The sequence below is a fragment of the Poecilia mexicana genome, unplaced genomic scaffold, assembly GCF_051168715.1.
Source record: "Poecilia mexicana isolate PSO_F unplaced genomic scaffold, ASM5116871v1 scaffold_6, whole genome shotgun sequence".
In the NCBI taxonomy this organism is placed as follows: Eukaryota; Metazoa; Chordata; class Actinopteri; order Cyprinodontiformes; family Poeciliidae; genus Poecilia; species Poecilia mexicana.
Window position 1 is genome coordinate 26967843 of NW_028263375.1, and position 20859 is coordinate 26988701.

Consider the following 20859-nt stretch of genomic DNA (forward strand, 5'->3'; position numbering starts at 1 on the left):
CCTTACATAAAGTTAAAGCTCTGCTGGATTGACGACACGCCCAGTTTCAGGACTGACTGATCCTGGGAATCTCCGGCCGCCGACTTCAAATGTTGTATTGTGGCAACGATTGATTCTCTGTCCATAAATAAGAAGCGTTCAAACGCAGAAATGATGGCGCTTTTCTAGGGCTTGAATACTGTGAATGCACATAAACATGCAGCTGTCCTATTATTTTATATATTAACTGCACAATACACTGGTAGACGAGATGACAGCAAAAGTCGTAAGTGATTTATTTAAAGTCAGATGTCAAAGTCTTCTCCTGCACACAGATTAGAAATGTGCCACTTTCACATCCACACACACAATCAGGATGGCATTCATCGGCGGAAAGCATTTCTGCTGGAAATTAAACGGGTGTCGGCGAACGGGAATGCATTATTTAAAGCAAATCTGTTTATTCACATTAAAATTTATAGGCTTTAAATCGGGAATATTTACTTTAATTTTTAAAGCCGAAGTGTTTAGCAAATCCAACTGCGGCGTCTCTGCAGAGCTGCTTAACTGGCTGAATAAACTGGGAGTAAATAAGATTAGCTGCAAACCGAGCAGGTTGGCAAATTAGTGGCGATTAGCCACAGATGATTTATGGATATAGTGCAAAGACTTTAAACCCCTAGAAACCTGAGAAGTTCTTAAACCCTCTTAAATTGATTTAACTTTTTTTCCCCCCCCCCATTTGTACAATTTGGTTTGGAAAACTAAAACTTTGAGACAAATTCGAAGTTGAAGTATTAGTGGTGTTTATCAGGTTTAAATTAAAGTATAATTCCTGCACCATGGAGTTTGAAGTCCAGCATAATAACAGGAACGTCCTGCTCCAGAACTACGAATCGCAAGAAGAAAAACAAAGAATGCAGCCAGAAAATATAAAACAAAAAATACAGAACAAGCAAATGAAGACAAACAATGTATAACTAATCAGAATATACATTACACTAGAAAATATGGGCGAATTTCAGACTTTTTGTACCTAAAATAAACTTTTGATCCAGAATTCTCTAGCTAGAGAATACATATAAATACATTTTTATCATTTTAGGGGAAAACGTTTTGACTATTTCCTGTATTTGTGTTAATTTTTTGATTTTTTTTTTTTTTTTTTTTTTTTTTTACAAAAGCAAATACATAAACGTTTAAATATTTACTTTTGTAGTTCTGAGGTTGTCACAAAACGGAAAATTGAATGATGAAAACATTTTTATTGAAAATACAAACACTTTTCACAATTGGAAAAACAAATAATGGCACAAGTTTTTTTCTTCTTCGACTAATTATACGAGAGTAACAGACATGTCAGGGATATTTCTCGGCAACGGCTTAATGCAAATACATCATGTATGATAGTGATGGGTCTGGTGAGGAGGCAGACGTGAATGGACAGGATGGAAACAACAGAAAATGTCCGGTTCAAAAAGATTACTACCGCCCTACCGATCGGGTGTAAACTGTTGGGGACAAAATAAATTAATATGAGAAGCTACCGCACATTCACCAATATGATCACAGCAGAGTCTGGACATTTTGTAATTCGGCTGGGAGACGACAAGTTGTTGAAACGTCTTGAAGACGAATCCCGGTCCATCAGATCAGCTGAACTCCATCCGATTATCTGCTCCGAACATCAGGAAAAGAAAAAAAAGCGTTTGGAGTTCAGAGTGAGCGCCACTGATTCACCTAGACACCAGATGAACAAACCTCCGGGTTCAGTTGTTTTGTCAATCAGGTAGAGAGAAATACAAAAAAATACATCCCTAAAGTAGACGTAGTGAAAGACGTTCCTACCTGTCCAGGCGGCTGACTACGTCTCTCACTGTGTTGATGAGACTCTCGTGCTCCTGGGGGCTGCTGATGATTACGGTGTGGAGTTTCTTCATGTAAGAGTCGATGGTGTCAAAGGTCGGGGTTTCTCCACTGCCTATAGACAGGAAGCACGCGTCCTCAGTGTTCAGATTGGCATCACGAGCGTTTTCGTACCTATTGAACGTCTTCACATCTGCTCCGATGCTTTTGCATGCTTTATTGAGATTCTCTACGACAAAACGAGGTTACGTAAAGGTTCGTCTCACAGTGGGAGGAAAATGATTCGTGGCTTTTTGACATTTTCTTTTTTTTTTTACAAATGAAAATCTGAAAAACGTACGTTAGTTTTCACCCAACCTAAAGGGCTCATCGACGAGTGGAAATCGATTCCATTTGTCGCAGATGTGTGACGAAAATGGAGTCATTTTTTTCTGAGCCCCTTCTTGCGACTTTTCGCCCCCGTCCCCATGCGAAACTACTGGGGCGATTGGTGAGAATTTTTGAGTTTATCTGGAAAACAGCAGGATTGATAGTTCTGGGGACCGATTGTCCGAGGAACGACATACTTTTAGACCAAAACACTAAACTCCCAACGTCCAACGTAGCGGGCTAACGTCCCAAAGACACCTTCTGGGTTTTTTTTTTTTTTGGCTTGCAACAACATGGAAAACAAAATGAGATGTTGCGGCACATCAATCATTATTTCCTCCCACTCCAAACTCATAATAGTCGTCTCTCTCTGCCATGATCACTGTGTTTACTACGTCTTAAACTCCACATTTGACAAAACGCCATGATGTATAATAACCTGAAATAATCTGCCTAGAGGAACAGGACATTTTATCCATGTTATTGTTCTAATGACAGATTATTTCTCTTACTTTTTCATCAATATCAAGGAGTTATTGACTTAAAACAAGCTCCAATATCTTGGTGACAACTTACTAGTTTTGTCTTATTTCAAGTGTACTAAAATATTTGAACTAGAAACTAGACAAAAAATATTTAAGATCTTGTGTTTTTGCAGTGGAGGGAACACAACAGACAGGCCAACTTAAAAAAACCCATTTAATTTTCATTCCACTTCATATTTTGTGTTGGTCTGCCAGGAAAAAAAAAACACAACAAATAATCAACTATGACAAAATGTGAAAAAGTTCAGCAAGACTCTGTGTCTCAAACAAGACAATAACCTGTAATCACTTTACTACTGCCCATGCGGATTCGTCATTTTAACTCTCCCATTCTCTCCTTCAATGCGCCACATTCACAGGCATCCCGTCCCAAGTGAAGCTGCAACCCATCCCAGGCGTTTATTACTTCCAGGCTGCGTGACTGCGATGGCATTTTTGTACGGGGGTCTCAAGACAATTTGCTTAAAATTGTTTCGCTGATCCTAAACGCTGCAGCTAAGTTGCAGTCAGGCACAAACATGCGGAGAATATAAAATCCTCTTCATCCCATAGAAAGCCCTTAATGAGCTAAATGATGTTATTGTTCCCCATAACCTCACAAGAAGAGATCGTCCTCAGAGCGCGGGCTCACTCACGCTTCACTGGAATTTCTCGAGTCGAGAAATGGAGGAAAGAGGCTTCACTTTTCAGCCTTATTCCAATCCAGTTTCAATTCACTGTAGAAGATTCTCCAGCCTTCTGTCTTTTGTTGAAGGCTAAACTATCAGTGAAGTTTCTGTTTGACGTTTTGTGCACTTTATTCCTGCAGTTTTAGCTCTTTAAAGCTTCTATGCTTACTTTGTAATTACTTTAAATTGTGCTTTTAATACATGAAAGCACTCAATGTTTCCATTCTGCGTTTAAAGTAAAACGTACTAAAAAGATACTTGCGTGATTTGTGAATGGAGGAGGATTAAAGCCACTGAGGAAAAACAAAAAACACCAAAGATACTCTAAGAACTCTGAGGGAAAAAAAGAGGCAATTCTCCTTTCAGTGGCCCTTATCCTCTTCCGTATTTACAGAACCGCCGCCAATAAAATCTTCTTATGAAAGCAAAAGCGTGCCTTACTGTTATAGGAAGAATTCCCAATAAAGTTTAAGACATGCGGAGAACCCGTGGCTAAGTCGTAACCCTGGAAACATAAACAGCTGTAATTTAATTTGATTTAAGTCCAACAACTAAAAAAAATAAACAGAATCAAAGTGGGGAAAATAAATCCAAACCTGCTCTTTGTAAACTAAGAAGCACACAAGGCTTCGTTCTACCCAGTTTAATTTACAAGCTCTTCAACAGGAAGTGCAAAAAGAAAAAACGCCCCGGAGGCACTACCTGAAGTTTTGTAATCATCTTTCATTATGGAGCTCTGATGCAATAATTTATGGGCCTATTATGTCTATTCCTGGTGTTTGCCGAGTCTGCAGGGCTGCTGTCAGGAGAGCTAAAATGCGTGGGAAATGATATCAATGTGAAATAAAGTTACAAAGGACAACTCACTGCAGATTTTGCCTGAGTATGCAACATGACTAATATGTTTACAACTGTTTAAAAAAACGAGTTTGGTACATGAGATGCAGCAAACTCCATGTATATGTGGCAGATATGGCAGATTCAAGACTGGATTTTGATTGGACGGCTGCAGCACGTGAACATGTGTAGCTCTGGCTGAATGTTTAGGGTTGTTGTTGGTGAAACTCTGCAACGGTCTTAAGTGCTTTGAAGCTTCTAACTTGTTTTCTCACTGGATTATTTACCTCCATCCATCTTGCGATCAACATTGACCATAGTTGACCATCCAACTAAACAGCAATCATGTTTAATTTCCAAAATGTTTTGTTTGGCAAATTGCGCAGTGCTACTTTTCTGCCACACACCATCTTGCACTTGTTACACTTGCTACAACACAATAAGAAGTAGTCCCGGTGCGCACTGTATGCTGGAAAAAATATTAGGAAAAAGCTAGCTAACTAGCTAGCGATAGTATGTTAGCAGCTAGTAACAGTGACCTGTCTGTGTGTGAGTCAAACTGTTGCCTGACAGAACGTCCTGCGAGAATAAAAACCACATGAAATATAAAAGATTAAATACACCTGCCATGATAAAATTTAAGACCTGTGAATGACGTATTTATGGCCAACACACTTTTTAAAACTGAAATTAAGAGATTTTAAGTCCTTAATCTTAAAATGTCTTTTTAAGGATGTGCCGACACCCTGTGCAACATGGCAAAATGCAAAAAGGTCAAAGACTCGTCGACACTTTTCAGGGCGCTGTCTCTCTCACCTGGCAGAGGCACCGTTGAGAAGCTGGAGGTGAGCGCCTGGCGCAGGGTTTCCAGGTGCTGGTGCAGGAGCCCGTTGCGCTCCCTCTCCTGCATCACGTCGCCCTCCAGCCGCTCCACTGCCCCGCGCATGCTCTCCACGTGCTTCTGCAGGGCCGCGTTGCGCTCCTCGTACTCCATGTTGGTCTTGCGCAGCTGCCGCATCTCGGCCTCTCGCGCTAACGGTGTGGGGCGGAAAAAAATCCACAGTCACACACACACATGCTCTTGGGAGTCAACTCTTGGTTTACATGTGTCAAACTCAAGGCCCGGGGGCCAGATTTGGCCCGCTGTAGCTTTTTATGTGACCCTCTATACTCCAACTAAGTCCTTCCAGTTTTTCACAAATCTGAAAAATTCACACAAAATCAACAAATCTCTAACTTTTTTTCTGCTTTTACTGCAAATTTTATTCAAATAGGTCAAAAACACTGAGTTGAAGTGACTGCTGCTTCAGCCTTACTCGATGTCAAGTTATAGTTTGCAATTGATATGGCAAGTAGTAAAATTCCTTACAAAAATTTACTCACAAAATCTGTAATTTTGATTGCAAAAAAAGCACTAGAACAGTCTTGGGTGAACAGCTGTTTACTGATATTTTAACAGTTTAATTGGTTTCATCAACACAGCCCTTTAAGAGCATTCAGATTTTTGATATGGCCCAACATAAAAATGGAGTTTGACACTCCTGCTCTAAGGGTTCGCTCAGACACTTAAGCCGTCCTCCTGACTCCTTTATTTTTACCTTTGCTGTGGTTGAGAAACTCTTCCGTGAAGATTGGGATGTCAAACACGGTCCTGTCCTTTCCCTCCGCGTCTTTCTGTTTACAGCCAAAGACATTAGAGAGGGAGGAAGATTAGCCGAACTGCCAGACACAGTCATTTATCTTACTGGGCTCTGGGTGGGCTGGTAATTGATTTTCTATCTGGCCACAAGACGTACACTGCGATACAGTTTTTATGAAATGCGGGGATGGAAGTAATTTCATCATTTCTGCATCCGAGATAGGAAAGGCTGTGCAATAAATCTGCTCTAAAAACAGGCGCTGAAACAGAAGAACGCGATACAATAGAGCTTTCACTCCCTCCTTTTGTAACAACGCGCCATCCTTCTTCATTCCCCCCCCCAACATAATGACATTCATGCTGAATCCCCCTGCTGGTGCTAATCTGGAAGGAGCGGGGTGGGGGGAAGCGACACTATTCCCACGGCAACGCTCATCCCGGTTAAGTCACCTTGGCCACAACCCTCCGCGAGGTTCTGAAAGTAGCTACAGAGGAAAGAGGGAAAAAAAAGTCTCTTAATTACACGCTGAAGTTAATAAAAATGAATTGCACGGTAAGTGGAAGCTAAGCGTTTGGATCATAAACACAGGTCTAAGGAGGATTAACCCCCGGCTTCAGTCGTGCAACAATGAGCACTAAACGTTTGGTGCCAGAGGAAGGGCCAACGGCGCTCCCAGGGGGGAACACGGATTATACAGCCTTGGAGTTGATCAGTTAAACTAACAGTTCATTTCTATACACTTAAAGTAGCATTTTGCGTCTTTGGTATATGTTTTTTCCCCCCAAATAAAATTAAATAAACCATGGTATTTTCTCGCCTTGTGTTAAATGCAGGGTCACTGATGTAGCAGTCTGCGATCTTCCTTTGGAGGAACTCTCTCTTGTTTTGGAACCTGCAGCTAGAGGCGGTACGGGCTTCTTAAGTTCAACTGAGTGAACGTCTCTGGAGATGATCCAGAGTCTCGGGTATACGCTCTTATTCCCTCTTCTCTTCAGCTCACCCTGCAAGTTTTCTAAAGGATTTAGTTCTGAGGACCAAGAAAGCCATGAAAAAAGAGACGGCCCATTTCCCCTTTTTTTGGCAGAAGTCTGAATCTGTTTTCTTGTTACAATTTCGCACATCAATAAAATCTACAAACCAAACTTTGTGGAAGTTTTTGCTCTTTTGGAAGGTTTAGAAGTATGAGGGGTTTTTAAACAATAATCTCTATTAATATATTAGGAGTTTCATCTGATTTCATTGGGGGGAATTGACCAATGAAACCTTAAATATAAGTATGAAGACTAGAAAGTCCAATTTAACTTCTGATCATAAAAAATAAATAAATGTGTAAGGTGTCCTCCCCTAAAACATCTGGCAACCTGGCAAGGGCTATCAGGGCCAGTAGCCCAGGGCGCCAGATGTTTTAGGGGAGGACACCTTACACATTTATTTATGAATGTGTGTTTTGCTAAAAATGTACTTTATATAAGAGTCATAGATCCATGTAAGGTGAACTGTAGTAATACTTTTGGGATTTTTTCAGCTATAAACAATACTCAATTTGTTGTGAATGTTTTGTGGGCCGCTGCCAGTCCTGGCCAGGGTTCTCTTGCAAAAGAGATTTTTAATCTCAGTGGATTTTTCCTGGTGAAACAAAGGTTAAATAAATAAATGTTTTATAATGCGCTATAATTTGAATTAGCAAAAAAAATGTAATTCTTTAGTGAATACGGCACCAAAATGGTTTCCATCCAAGTAAATCTGGCCCTGCTGATGACATTTCTCCTCCCTGAATAAATTCACTCGCATCAAACAAATTGAATTTTTCTATAATTACATGAAATCATTTTCAGGCTCTTCACGCATCTTTATCAGGAGGTACTAGTAAATTCAGTCAGGATTGCATATCTACAATCTACAACTTGCCTTGTGTTTGTTTGCAAGCTGACAAACACAAGGCAGGCCTGCTGCTGGACGCATTTTCAAAATAAAACAGCCAGACCCACAGTTAATGCGTATCTATCTCTCATCAACGCCACATGACATGTTTCACAATGGAATTATTTATTTAGAAAGAGCCATGCTAAAATGTAATAGCAGAAGTTCCCCCCATGACTTACCAGCTTTCAGAACAAACCAGAAAACCCTCCCTCTCCAGCATGACTAGATCTTATCGTTCCACACACAATCATGCATAAAAAAAAAAAATCTGAGTCATAACATCAACTTCGGTCAATAGTGCCAAGATTTTCCATTGAACGTAAAGCACATTTAATAACTTTCAATTATTTTTCAGCTCCGTCTGCATGTTTATCATTTCTTTCCTACAATGTGGCCAATTTTCGAGTGCATAAAAAAGTTATATATATATATATATATATATATATATATATATATATATATATATATATATATATATATATATATATATTTGAACAATTATGTAGCAAAATATCATATAATGAAACCACATCAGAACACGTTAGATATGCTCAGTCAATCTTTTAAGTCTGTTTCAAATAAGTAAGATAAAAAAAAAGCAGTCCTTCCTTAATTATCCCAATCATTTATTTCCTAACTAACTCAAAAGTCGCTCTAGATTTCATCAGCACCACATGATCTTCATCACTGTGACCTGAACTGACAGCAGTGATCCTCAGTCTTAGCTCCAGTCTGATTTTTAATTACTGCTATTTTGTCCCTGCATTTGTTTCTGTGGTACATTTTTCTCTGCTCCAATATGATGCTCACCTAGTATATTCCCAATACTCTGGCCAACAACAAAGATAGCTCACTGTATTTTTTAAAACCGCTGACTGCAGTAGGCATACATCTCACCTCTATAGAAAATCTTGGCAATGAAAGTGCCCAGCTTGCTTCCTCTGATTGAGGGTGTTTTCACACCTGATAGTCCGGTAGACTCGGTTCAACTGGGGACAAAATTTGCAACTTTTTTTTTTTCTACATTTTGGGCTACTGTGGTTTGCTTTCACACCACATTGCATCAAAAGAACCAAACCCTTTGAAAAACATGTTCACCTCCTCGCCTGAGGTGGCGCTGAACCAAGAACTACTGAAGGAAACAAGAAGAAAACCTCCTAAGACGATAAAATGTGAACAAAAATAGAGTGGTGGTTGCAAGATTTCTCTTTTGTCTTTGGTAAAAGACCAAAAGCCACTTCTCACATTAGCACCAGACTTGCATGTTTGCTTTGGTTGGATTTACCCAGAATGCCCGGCAGCATAATCCACTTCCTGCATTGGGCCCACTCACCCGTCTGCTTGCATTGAAATGCAAACTGCACCAGAGTTCACTTCAACTGAACGGACACCTAGGATTTAAGGTGGACCGGAGTTTGCTTGCAGAGTTTGATTGCACATTCACAAAGGAACCAGACTTTTTGGGCAAATGAACTAGAGTTTGATTAAAGTGAACTAAACACTTTAATCAATGTGAATTCATCGTGAAACTCCTGGATATTTCCAGCTTTGGACATTTGTTTCTGAGGAGTTACAGCTACTTGAGCGCTGACTGAATTCACAGAAAGACTCTCGAGTTGTGGAAAAATCACAGCCTCAGTTTTGCGGATCACAGCACAGAAACTACAGTGACCAACCCAGTCACCGTTCCATCGTTGTGCTCTGGGAATTATTGCAGCTTGTTCTTTGCACATTTACTATGGGCAGAACCTCTTTCCTGTGGGAGGAACTGACAGCACCAAGATTTCCCAGGAGTTCTGCACTTCAGTTCTGATGAAGTATGAAATGTCCTGGCCAGAGAGATCTTGGTGAGTGAAATGGTTTCATCAATCCATTTGGTTTGGGTTCTCTTTCATAACCGCCTGCTGCTCCTTGAGGAAAGCATAAAGAAAAAGAAATCCACTCTCTTCAGCTGGATTTTCCACATCCCTGAAGTTATTGAGGAAGCAGAATGTTGTAAAAATGATTTAAATACTCATCTTTTTTTTGTTGTTAATGTTTTTGTGATCATTTCATAAAACGTCCAGCTCATTTTGTGGCCCAAGTCACAAACCCCTTAGGTAAGGGCTTTTCACCCCATGACTTAATAGGGTTGTGTAACACATAAAACTCTTAAGTGAACTAGAAGAGGGTTTCTTCCCCTAATGAAATATGATAGTTAGCACTTATGAAGGGCAATTTTGAGCGTTACCACCAGGCAGGAAAGACTTACTGACCTCATGAAGAGCCTCGCTGGCGACTTGGTGCCCAACATCTGGAGAGGAAGGAAAGAGTAAATGAAGGGGACATCATCACGGATGAGTCAGATTTTCTGGGATTGCGGGCCTGTCGTCGGCTCGTTACGAACTCAGGGAAATGAACAAAAACAGAGAGGTCAATAAAAATGTCAACACTTTATATCAATCAGCTCAAACGAGGCAATCCTTCAAGCTCAGTGGAAAGGGGATTTTTTTTTCACCAAGCAGAGCTGTTTTTCCTCAACTTTTTTTTTTTGCGGGGGATGTAACATTTCAAGATAAACAGATGCAAAATATGGCCAAAAATGGCAAAAAGAAGGTAATTGAATCTTATGTTTAGCTGTCTGAACTGCTACCTTTACTTCCTCACTGACAGGACAAAATACACTTCTAGCATTTGTAGTTCTGATTTGATTTACAGTGGGTGAAATATATTTATATAGTAAATACAGTTCTAATGGTATTTCTTTCAATACTTTATCTCCTATTTCTTTTCACATTATTACACACAACTTCATTTCTGAACTCACTTGTTTTGGTTTCTTTCTGTGGATGGATTAGTTCACTGCAAAAACACAAAATCTTCACAAAGTTTCTAGCACAACAATCTTTGTACACTCGACTAAGTTAAAAGTAACTTTTCAGCAAGATAAAGTATAATTATCGAATATATATATATATATATATATATATATATATATATATATATATATATATATATATATATATATATATATACTGCTCAAAAAAATAAAGGGAACACTCAAATAACACATCCTAGATCTGAATGAATGAAATATTCTCATTGAATACTTTGTTCTGTACAAAGTTGAATGTGCTGACAACAAAATCACACAAAAATCATCAATGGAAATCAAATTTATTAACCAATGGAGGCCTGGATTTGGAGCCACACACAAAATTAAAGTGAAATGTTCCCTTTATTTTTTTGAGCAGTATATATATATATATATATATATATATATATATATATATATATATATATATTATATCCAGCACCCTGAGACTGTACACAAGCCGTAAGGAAGGAGGCAGAGGACTAGTGAGTGTGACAGCCACTGTCCAGGATGAAACATCCAAGATCCATAAATACATCAAGGACAAAGCCTCAATGGACGATGTGCTCAGCAAATGTCTCAGGCAATGGGGAACAGAGGACGAGGTGCTGGAGGAACCATCATGGGAAGACAAGCCCCTACATGGGATGTACCACCGACAAATAACTGAAGTGGCTGATATCAGGAAATCCTACCAATGGCTGGAGAAAGCTGGACTCAAGGACAGCACAGAGGCCCTCATCCTGGCCGCCCAGGAACAGGCACTAAACACCAGAGCAATAGAGGCCCAGATCTACCACACCAGACAAGACCCAAGGTGTAGGTTGTGCAAGGAGGCCTCTGAGACAGTCCAGCACATAACAGCAGGGTGCAAGATGCTGGCAGGGAAAGCATACATGGAACGACATAACCAAGTGGCGGGCATAGTGTACAGGAACATCTGTGCAGAATATGGACTGGAAGCCCCGAGGTCAAAGTGGGGAACACCCCCAAAGGTGGTGGAGAATGACCGAGCTAAGATCCTGTGGGACTTCCAGATCCAGACAGACAAGATGGTAATGGCGAACCAACCGGACATTGTGGTGGTGGATAAAGAACAGAGGAAAGCCGTTGTGGTGGATGTAGCAATACCAAGTGACCACAACATCAGGAAAAAGGAGCATGAGAAACTGGAGAAATACCAGGGCCTCAGAGAGGAACTGGAGAAGGCCTGGAAGGTGAAGACCACAGTGGTGCCTGTGGTCATAGGGGCCCTCGGGGCAGTCACCCCCAAACTGGAGCAGTGGCTCAAACAGATCCCAGGAACAACATCAGACATCTCAGTCCAGAAATGTGCAGTTCTAGGCACAGCCAAGATACTGCGCAGAACCCTCAAGCTCCCAGGCCTCTGGTAGAGGACCCGAGCTCAGAGGATGAAAGAGACCACCCACGGAGGGTGAGAGGGGATTTTTTTTTTTTTTTATTACATATTATAGGACATTTTTCCTGTTCTAAGTAAAAAAATCTGCCAGTGGAAATAGGACTTTTTGTATCTATATTCAATAATTATCGACTTAAAACTATATTAACTTAAAATTATTGTTTTTAAAAATTAAAAAAAAAAAAATTACTTACTGATTTCATGTGAAGCATCTCTGAGAATCATTGGAGGGTTGAAACCGTGCTATATGCAAGTCTGATGTCATTTCATTTCATAAAACACAATTATTTATCTTGCCAGAAAGTTACTTTTGCCTTATTTCAAGTGTACTAAAATATTTGCATCGGAAACTAGAAGAAAAATATTTTTGGTAAGATTTTTGTTTTTCCAGTGTTGGGTTGTTACAAACACCTGCTCAACATTTCATGTCTCTAGCACCTTCAGAAATATGTTTACTATGAGAAATTGTGATGTGTTGAATACTTATTTTAATTAAAAAAAGGAGAACTCTTTTAAAATTTCCCTGACTTTCTTTCAACCACACAGGCGTCTGCAAAGGTTGCCCATACAGACTGAACTTAATGCAACCCAAAGCTCCAGCTGATCGCTTGGTGATTGGATGTTTCGGTGAAAGGAATCGGAAAGGTCATGCAAAAAAGAGAAACCACCCATTCCTGACTGCTTCCTCCTCCACTTACCCTCATTACACATTCAACTTCCTGTGAGTCATCCTGTCTGGAAAGGACTCCTCAGTCAACAATGACTGGTTTATCCAAACATCTTCAGACACAGGAAGCGTCTCACTAAAACACTTTTCTAACACGAAGTTCCTTCTTCCTCCCCGCCTCCCAAAAAAAGGGAAAGGCGGCTGGCCGCCTGACCGTGTCTCACCTCCCCGGTGCCTCTTGCCCTTCTGCTTCTCCTGGACCTTCCTGGTGAAATGCTTGTAGGCCTCGGTCTTCTGGTACTTCTCCAGCTCTCGCATGTAGCGCTCCTTATCTCGCTCCGCTTCGTCCAAATATCGCTGCGGAGGGAAGGCGGCACACGTTCAAAAGTCCATGCATCTGTTTCAAAAATACTAGTTTTCTTTATTAGTAGAAAATAGATTAATTAAAAGAAGGGAAGAAAATAAATTGTCAGAGATTTTTCTGACAAAAAGTCACCAAACCAAAATAGGTTGGAGATTGGCAGAATTAAAGGCCGACCTCCGACCTTCCATTCATCAGCAAGATTATTGAAAAAGATGTTTCAATAGTTAAATAGTTTCTTAACAACAAAACTATTTAACTATTGATCACTTTGCCCTTGTCAAAGTGATCAATGACATCCATAAAAAAACAGACTGTGGGAGAACCACAGTGCTGGTTCTGTTGGACATTTTACTGAATCGAGTTGGGTCGGACTCTCCAGCTCAGTACTCAACTGGTTCGACTCTTACATAAAGAACAGGGACTTCCTAGTTTCAGTAGTCAATTTCTTATTAGAAGTCACATGACATGTGGGGTACCCCAAGGTTCAATCCTAGGACCCCTCTTATTCAATATTTATATGCTCCCACTGGCTCAGGTTATAACAGGAAATAGGATTAGTTACCATAACTACACGGATGATACACAGCTCTACATCACGATGTCACCAGGTGACTCTGAACCCATCCAACCACTGAACAGATGCTTAGAACAGATAAATGTGTGGATGTGCCAAAACTTTCTCCAGCTGAACAGAAACAAAACCGAAGTTATTATCTTTCAACCTAAAGAGGAACGATATAGAGTTATAGATCTAGAGTCAATGCACAGCTTCAGTTATTACAACTGAAAACCAGCGATCAGCCCGAAACCTGGGAGTAGTGATGGACTCTGACCTGAACCTTCAGAGCCACATTAAGACGGTCACAAAGTCGGCCTTCTATCACCCGAAGAACATCTCCAGGATTAGAGGACTAATGTCTCAGCGCGATCTAGAGAAACTCATCCATGCGTTTATCTTTAGTCACGTTGACTACTGCAGCAGTGTCTTCACAGGTTTGCCTAAAAATATTAATCAGTTCCGATCCACAAGGCTGCTGCTCTCGTTCTCACTAAAACCAGGAAGACAGACAACACCAGTTTTAAAGTCCCTACACTGTTGCTCAGAGAATAGACTTTAAAATACTGTAAGTTTATAAATCACTGAACAGTTTAGCACCACAATACATTAAAGATCTGTTATTGCTGTACCAACCATCTAGACCACTCAGATCTTCTGGTTCTGCTCTGCATCCCCAGAACCAGAACCAAATGAGGAGAAGCAGGATTCAGTTTCTATGCACCACAAATCTGGAACAAACTTCCAGAAAACTGCAAAGACTGCTTTTAGAGTTGCTTTGGACAAGCAGCCAGTGGAACATTGATCAACATGTTCGATGTGTGTTTACTTGATGATTTTGATGATGAGATTTGACAAAACAATGTTTATTGCTTGTTTCATATTTGGTTACTGTGTTATGTTTTTGTTGTGTGAAGCACTTTTAACTCCACTGTTGATGAAACTCGCTTCATAAATAAACTTGACTTGAAAAGATAAAGGGCTATCATCAGTTAGGGTTACTGTCACTGTCCTGTACACATTCTGTGCAGGTATTCCATAAAGAAAAAAAAGGTCGATGTTTTAGGGTCTAAAGAGCGACAAGTTTTAGACACAAATTTAACATTTAGTGGTTTGGCTTAGAACAAGAGTTTTCCACGATCTTTTGTGCCTGCTGGTTAATTCTGATGCCGTCCTGTTTTGAGCGCTGCTGCCGCTGCAGCGACGGGAAGCCAACACAAACAGCGCCTTCCAGACATTTCTCTTCACGGTTGCGCGCCCAAGAGCCGAGCGCCGTCTGGAAACTTCTCATCCTGACCTGCTTCTCCTCCGGGGGCAGCTTGCTCCACTCATTGCCCAGCATCCTGGTGATCTCTGGGAAGGGCACGTCCGGACGCTCCGCCCGCAGCTGCTCCCGCCTGTCGTTCATGAAGCGAACGTAGCCCGTCAGGGGAGCTTTGGGCGCGTTGCTGTCCTTCATTGGCTTCTTCCTCTTCCTCCCTTTGGTCCAGCTGCCACGTCGAGGTTTCTGCAGGAACAGCACAAGTTGAGATACAACAGGGGGAAGGCGGCAGGTAGCAGTTTCGTGGGAGTTTCCTGCCCTCCGTAGAAAAAGTTGAAAGAGAGGAAAAAAAGAAAAAAAGTGAAAAATGTGTCATTTGATATTTGTTAGCCTCTTACCTCATCTCCATTTCTCTGGCTGTTGTTGTCAGTGTTGCCTGCAGGAGAGCCCGTCTGCTCATCCATCACTTTCAATGAACACAAGGGAGAAAAAACAAACAAACAAACAAAAAAAAACAGGAAATCTGAAACTTAATATCGGTAAATTTAATATGCATTTACATAAGATCCCAAAAGGTCAGTGATTAACTAAGGTAGGGTTTTATCAGAAGCAGCCAGATGGGACACCCTCTGCCAGCTAAAAGTGGGTCGAGCTTTTTTCTTTTTTTTTCTTTTTCCTCAAACACATTGGAAGCAGTGAACAGCAATGCCAGGAAATAGACTGCTCCTTTTTGCAGCTGGATCTACTTTCCATCCAAACTCCTCCCAGCCTGGGCTCCAAGCTCTCCTCCTGGCTGGCCATGTTTCCTCTAATAGAAATGTCTTGCCGCTATCAATCATTAACGAGAAAGTGACGGGGAAAGAAAACGGTGTTCGCTGAAAATGCTGGAGAAGTTGTATTTCAACGGGGCGGAGGGATTGTACCGCCTGAAACGTTAACATGCTAACTTTTCATTCGTACGGCGACCAGAATTAGAATTTATGTGTGTGTAACCAGGTGGAAAACGTCATTGTGACATTTAGACATAAATAGTGTGAACTGACAAGCTGAACTAACCAAAACTGGTTCAATTCCTCAGTGAGACTTTTTAAGCATTTCTGTTTTTAGCTCATCAATGGCGGTTCTAGACTATTTTGACCAGAGTGGCTAAGTTAGGATCAGCATTTTTTTTAAATACCGGTAGTTATATTGTTGGATCAACCTTCCACATCACTCAGGTCTTCTGGTTCTGGTCTACTTTGCATTCCCAGAAGCAGAACCAAAGATGGAGATTCAGTTGTTATGCTCCATTTGATAAAACATAATGTTTATTGCTTGTTTCATAAATGGTAGCTGCAGGGTTTCCCACGGTGTATTATAAACCTGGTGGGCTACCAGCCTTTACTTGTGCCCCTACCAAGCTTAGCATTGTTTATTTATTTATTTATTTTTAATTATTGCCTTTTTTAAAAGACTTTATAGTTGGTGTTTAGGTATTAATTTTCCAGTATTCCAATTACCTATAACTACCAAGTGATATTTTCAAGTTTCCTATCAACTTTAAACATTTTTTAACTCAAAAACATGGCGGTGGGCTGGATGACTGCCCTAGCACCGGGCTTAGCAAGTTTTTCTGGGGGAAACCCTGAGCAGCTTTATTATGTTTTTATGGCATAAAGTACTTTGAACTGCTTTGCTACAAATAAACTTGTCTTGACAGTTGCTCAGTACAAAAGAATGGAAAACAAAAAAGGCCAATATTTCATGATTTAATATATCAAAACTGAGATCCAATCTCAATACGGCTGAAGCTAAAAGTGCACCACCTTAATTTTTGAATTCACAGTAAAGTAAAACCGTGAAGGCAGGAATTAGCTGTTGTTTCTGTACCACCGCATATTGTAAAACAATTAATTAAATAATATGTCTTCAGAATTGGGCAAAAACTGGAATCAGTACCAGATTTACAGGGGGACTGACCCCTGTTGGCCCCTGTCTAGGACCGCCCATGCAGTTCTTACAGATCGGGCTGAAAGACACCAGAGCTTAGCTGTACAGAAACATATTAAAGCCAAATAGGAACACATAAAACATGAGCACCCCTAATAAGAATGAACTCTCCAGACGTCACTTAATAAATGTGCAGCACTGCCCTCTGCTGGGATTCAACCTATATATATTCATTCAAAGATTACAAGCTTGATGATATTTAAGGAATGGAGCAGAGCAGGATTTATCATCACACCATTTACCCAAATAAAAGATTCAAGATTCAAAGTAAATATCTCTGTCATTTTAGAAATTGACTGACCAACCCCTTGGGTTGTCTCTACAGTAATCAATGAGGTTTCAGTAACAAAAAATAAGCTTAGAAATCACCAACTAATGCATTTAGAAACATTCATTTAAATCAGTGATCAATTCTGTTAAATGATTATCATTATATGTGTGAGCAGAGAAACTAATGTAGCCTTTATTAAAGAAAAAAGAAACTGAGGACCATTTCAAGACAGCTACCGAATGTCTAAATATTAAGTGTCATATTAAAGCTGTTATTAAATATAAAGAGAAAATGTGTCGTCTATTAATACAAAACAAATAGAACATAATCAAATTAGTAATATCCATTCATATAACATTTCCTACTTTCAAATATTTGAGCGCAACCCCCCCCCAAAAGACACTGCAAAATATTTAAAATTTGATTTTAAAACATTATATACGCATGCATGCTTGTAATACTTCTCTTGTTCAAACAGTATGAGTTATCACATATTGTAAAATGCCCATATGAGAAAGTAATAAAGCACACAAGGTCAATAAAACTTAAATTATGTTACAACAGCTTGGCTCCCACTTAATAGTATAATTAATAATTAAATAATAATTATTTGTGTGTCATAGTGGTATAGCAATGCTTTCAATTTTAAAAAAAATTGCTTAATAAAGAAATAAAATTACGTAGCAGAGAATACCTCTATTACTAGAGAGAGAGGTTAAGTACGACGATGCAGAGTAGTTTGTTACATACCGTCAGGTTTTACTATGTAAAAAGACGCATTACACATTATTGATGTATTCCACATTTAAATAAAAAACATAAATGAATGAATGAATGAATGAATGAATTTATATGCAGAAAACTGAACGGGGTTAAGATACATTTTTAAGTATTGCTTCGTTTTAAATGGTCAGCTTAACTTAAATAGATGGTCAACTATCTTAACGTTACATCAACCGGAACCTTATTTCTAGATTCCTTTAGTATTGCTTACACGTTTAAGTAAAAAAAAAAATGTTGCTAATAAATATCTGTGAATATCTTATTAAACCACCATCTGTCTAAATACATATTGTGAACATTAAAAAATATATATATTTTTAGACATACATCTTAGAAAAGTTTCACCTGTACAGAGAGAATAATTTAAAATGTTTAACTTTGGGTTCGCTTCTGAAAGCTAGCACTAACATTAACGTAATACAATATTAGCAATATGTGGTCAGAGGCACCTTTACCAGCCCCAGTTTGCATGCTCACGACTAACAATACCCGGGACTGTGGGACAAACAATTCAATTATAGAACCAACAGCAGTTAGTGGCTAGCATCACCTGTAGTCCATAATGCTAATGTTCTAACAGCTAGCTATCACCACGTTTAACAGCTCTAATGACGAAAGCATACATTTTTATTTAGCAGTATTATATATGCCGACAACGACTTTCGCGAGGTACCAATCATTCACTTTGATTTAACATTAGCAAGACTAAGAATAAACCCAACTGCTGAGCTGGCAGCTAACTGTGCACCTAGCTAACATTAGCGCTCAGTTAGCAACGAACACACGAGAGGAGGAATTATCTCTTTTATTTTCTCCCAATAGCGTTGTTAATCATACCGAATGACATTATTTTCATACATACAGTGATATCCATGCATTAAAGACTGACCTTAGTGAAAGTGATTCGTTGCTGTAGAAGGCAAATTTCCCAACCAAAACAATACAACAGCTACGCCATAGAAACCCAGTAGATAGAACAACTATACATTCATGTCCAATGCATCCAGCTAAACCTATCTGTTAGAGGAAATACTTAGCAACTTTATTACCTCAGTTTAAACTACAACAGATAAGACATGTATATTAGTGAAGCAACATAAAACAACGAGAGTCTTATAAACAGTATAATTTGCTAAAGGCAGATACACATTTCTATATATTCTAGTTCTTTGGCTGGTCTTTGGGTTTCCTTTTTCATCGTGGACGTATTGCCAAGACCTCCGTCCAGCTTTCTTCCTCTGCTGCCCTCTGGTGTCCATTGCCTTTCATTGCGTTTATTTACATATTGCCACGTTACAACCGCAAACTGTAATGTGTACTGTGATTTTGTGAAAATGATAAATGTTTGACACATGGAGACGTCGGAAATATTAACTCATTCTTTTCAAAACAGCCTGAGCTCGGCCATGGAGCAATATTTAAAAGTCTCTATGTGAATAGATATCTCATAATGAGATGTTCAAACCTTGAATTATCGTTTTAGAATCTGCTCTAAACGCCTCCACAACTTTCTGCCCGACACGTCTTGGTGCATTCTTTGGTCTTCATAATGCTGTTTGCTCAATAACCTGTAAGAGGTTTGTGGTTGTAATGTGACAAAATGCAGAAAAATAACAAATTATCCAGACAGACAGTCAACACGTATCTCAAACGTTGTCTGGGATTAAGTGTCAGGGAAAGACTAACACTTATTTGAAACGAACACACTGCAAATCAACAGTCAGGGGGGGAATAAGTTAGCACCCGCATCATAATTGAATCTTTGATTGCAATCTCATACCAATTATCCCGCGCTAATCCAGCAAAGTTGCCAGGCTCATTACACACAGGTTGGCCACATCAAGCTGCCTCTTGGAGATTAGCTAATGAAGTCACAGACCAAAGAGAAGCACGTTGCTTTAACAGATAGAAGAAGATCCAATCAGCGGCTGGGGAAATTAAATATCTAATTCCACAAATAACCACTCCTGTTGAAGTATTCCTGAAGTTCTAGTCAGATGTTTACATACAGACAGGATGATGGTAGAGACGGTGGTAGGAGATTTCCTGGAATAAACCTTTTATTTTTCCCAGTGAGAACTGTGACTACAACACACATCTTCAATAGAATTAAAAAAAAGAAACAAGAGTTGGATGGATGCAGAGCAGCACACTAACAAAATATGCCCCATTGGATGTAAACATTTGAATAATGATACCAAACTCACTCAAAAACAGGTTGTAGAATGGTTTTTAGATTGGATGAGGCAGGCTAATGCAAAGCTACTAGATGGGCTTAAAAGCTTCAACTATGCCAAGAAACCAGCTAATAGAAAACAATTCTAGAAGCATAAGTTACTGCTTTTTAGTGAACATTTAACCAAAAGATATATTTTAGCCTATATGTCCAGTTTTAACCTTATTAGGAGAAAAATTTACAATAAACATTACAATTTATTATCTCACCAAAGTGACAAAAACAGCTTAAACGCAGCACCAAATGCCCAAAACGAATGTAAAGATGAACAATGTCTTGAGAAGTCGTCTTTGGCTTTTCTGCAGCTCGTCTTTGTTTTGTTTAGATCTTTTACTGAGCTGTGTTTTTGTTTTTGTTTTGTTTTTTTCAACTGAAGTGAAAACCAATTAAATCTACAGGTACCCACCTTTTCTTCTGAACACAGAAGAAAAGGTATCTGCTTGAAATACGACATTTGTCTGCTAGCAGAAATTTTATTTTCTAGCACTTTTTTCCTTTTTTTTTTGCAACAGTCATTAAATAATAAGAAGCGTCGCTGCAGCGTGGAGCCGTGTTAGTCACTAATTGGGTGACTTGGAGCCGAGTCGTGATGCAGACCAACTGTTCAGCTCCCAGCTGCCTCTGTTTAGGG

The 20859-nt window shown here is 39.6% G+C and overlaps 1 protein-coding gene across 2 annotated transcripts; it reads right to left on the reverse strand.

Annotated features, from left to right (window-relative positions):
• Positions 1 to 1229: 1229 nt before the first annotated feature.
• hmg20a (high mobility group 20A) lies at positions 1230 to 19172 on the reverse strand. Of its 2 annotated transcripts, XM_014972316.2 has the most exons (9): positions 18882 to 19170; positions 15348 to 15415; positions 14986 to 15195; positions 12993 to 13125; positions 10083 to 10120; positions 5863 to 5938; positions 5081 to 5296; positions 1828 to 1960; positions 1230 to 1654 (listed from the first exon to the last, which is right to left on the reverse strand). In XM_014972316.2, exons 2-9 carry the CDS (start codon positions 15411 to 15413, stop codon positions 1651 to 1653), a joined length of 876 nt encoding a protein of 291 aa, XP_014827802.1. In that variant the 5' UTR covers positions 15414 to 15415; positions 18882 to 19170; the 3' UTR covers positions 1230 to 1650. The 2 variants fall into 2 exon arrangements, with proteins under 2 accessions (XP_014827802.1, XP_014827803.1); XM_014972317.2 differs by lacking the exon at positions 1230 to 1654 and having other exon boundaries at positions 1824 to 1960; positions 18882 to 19172.
• Positions 19173 to 20859: the final 1687 nt, after the last annotated feature.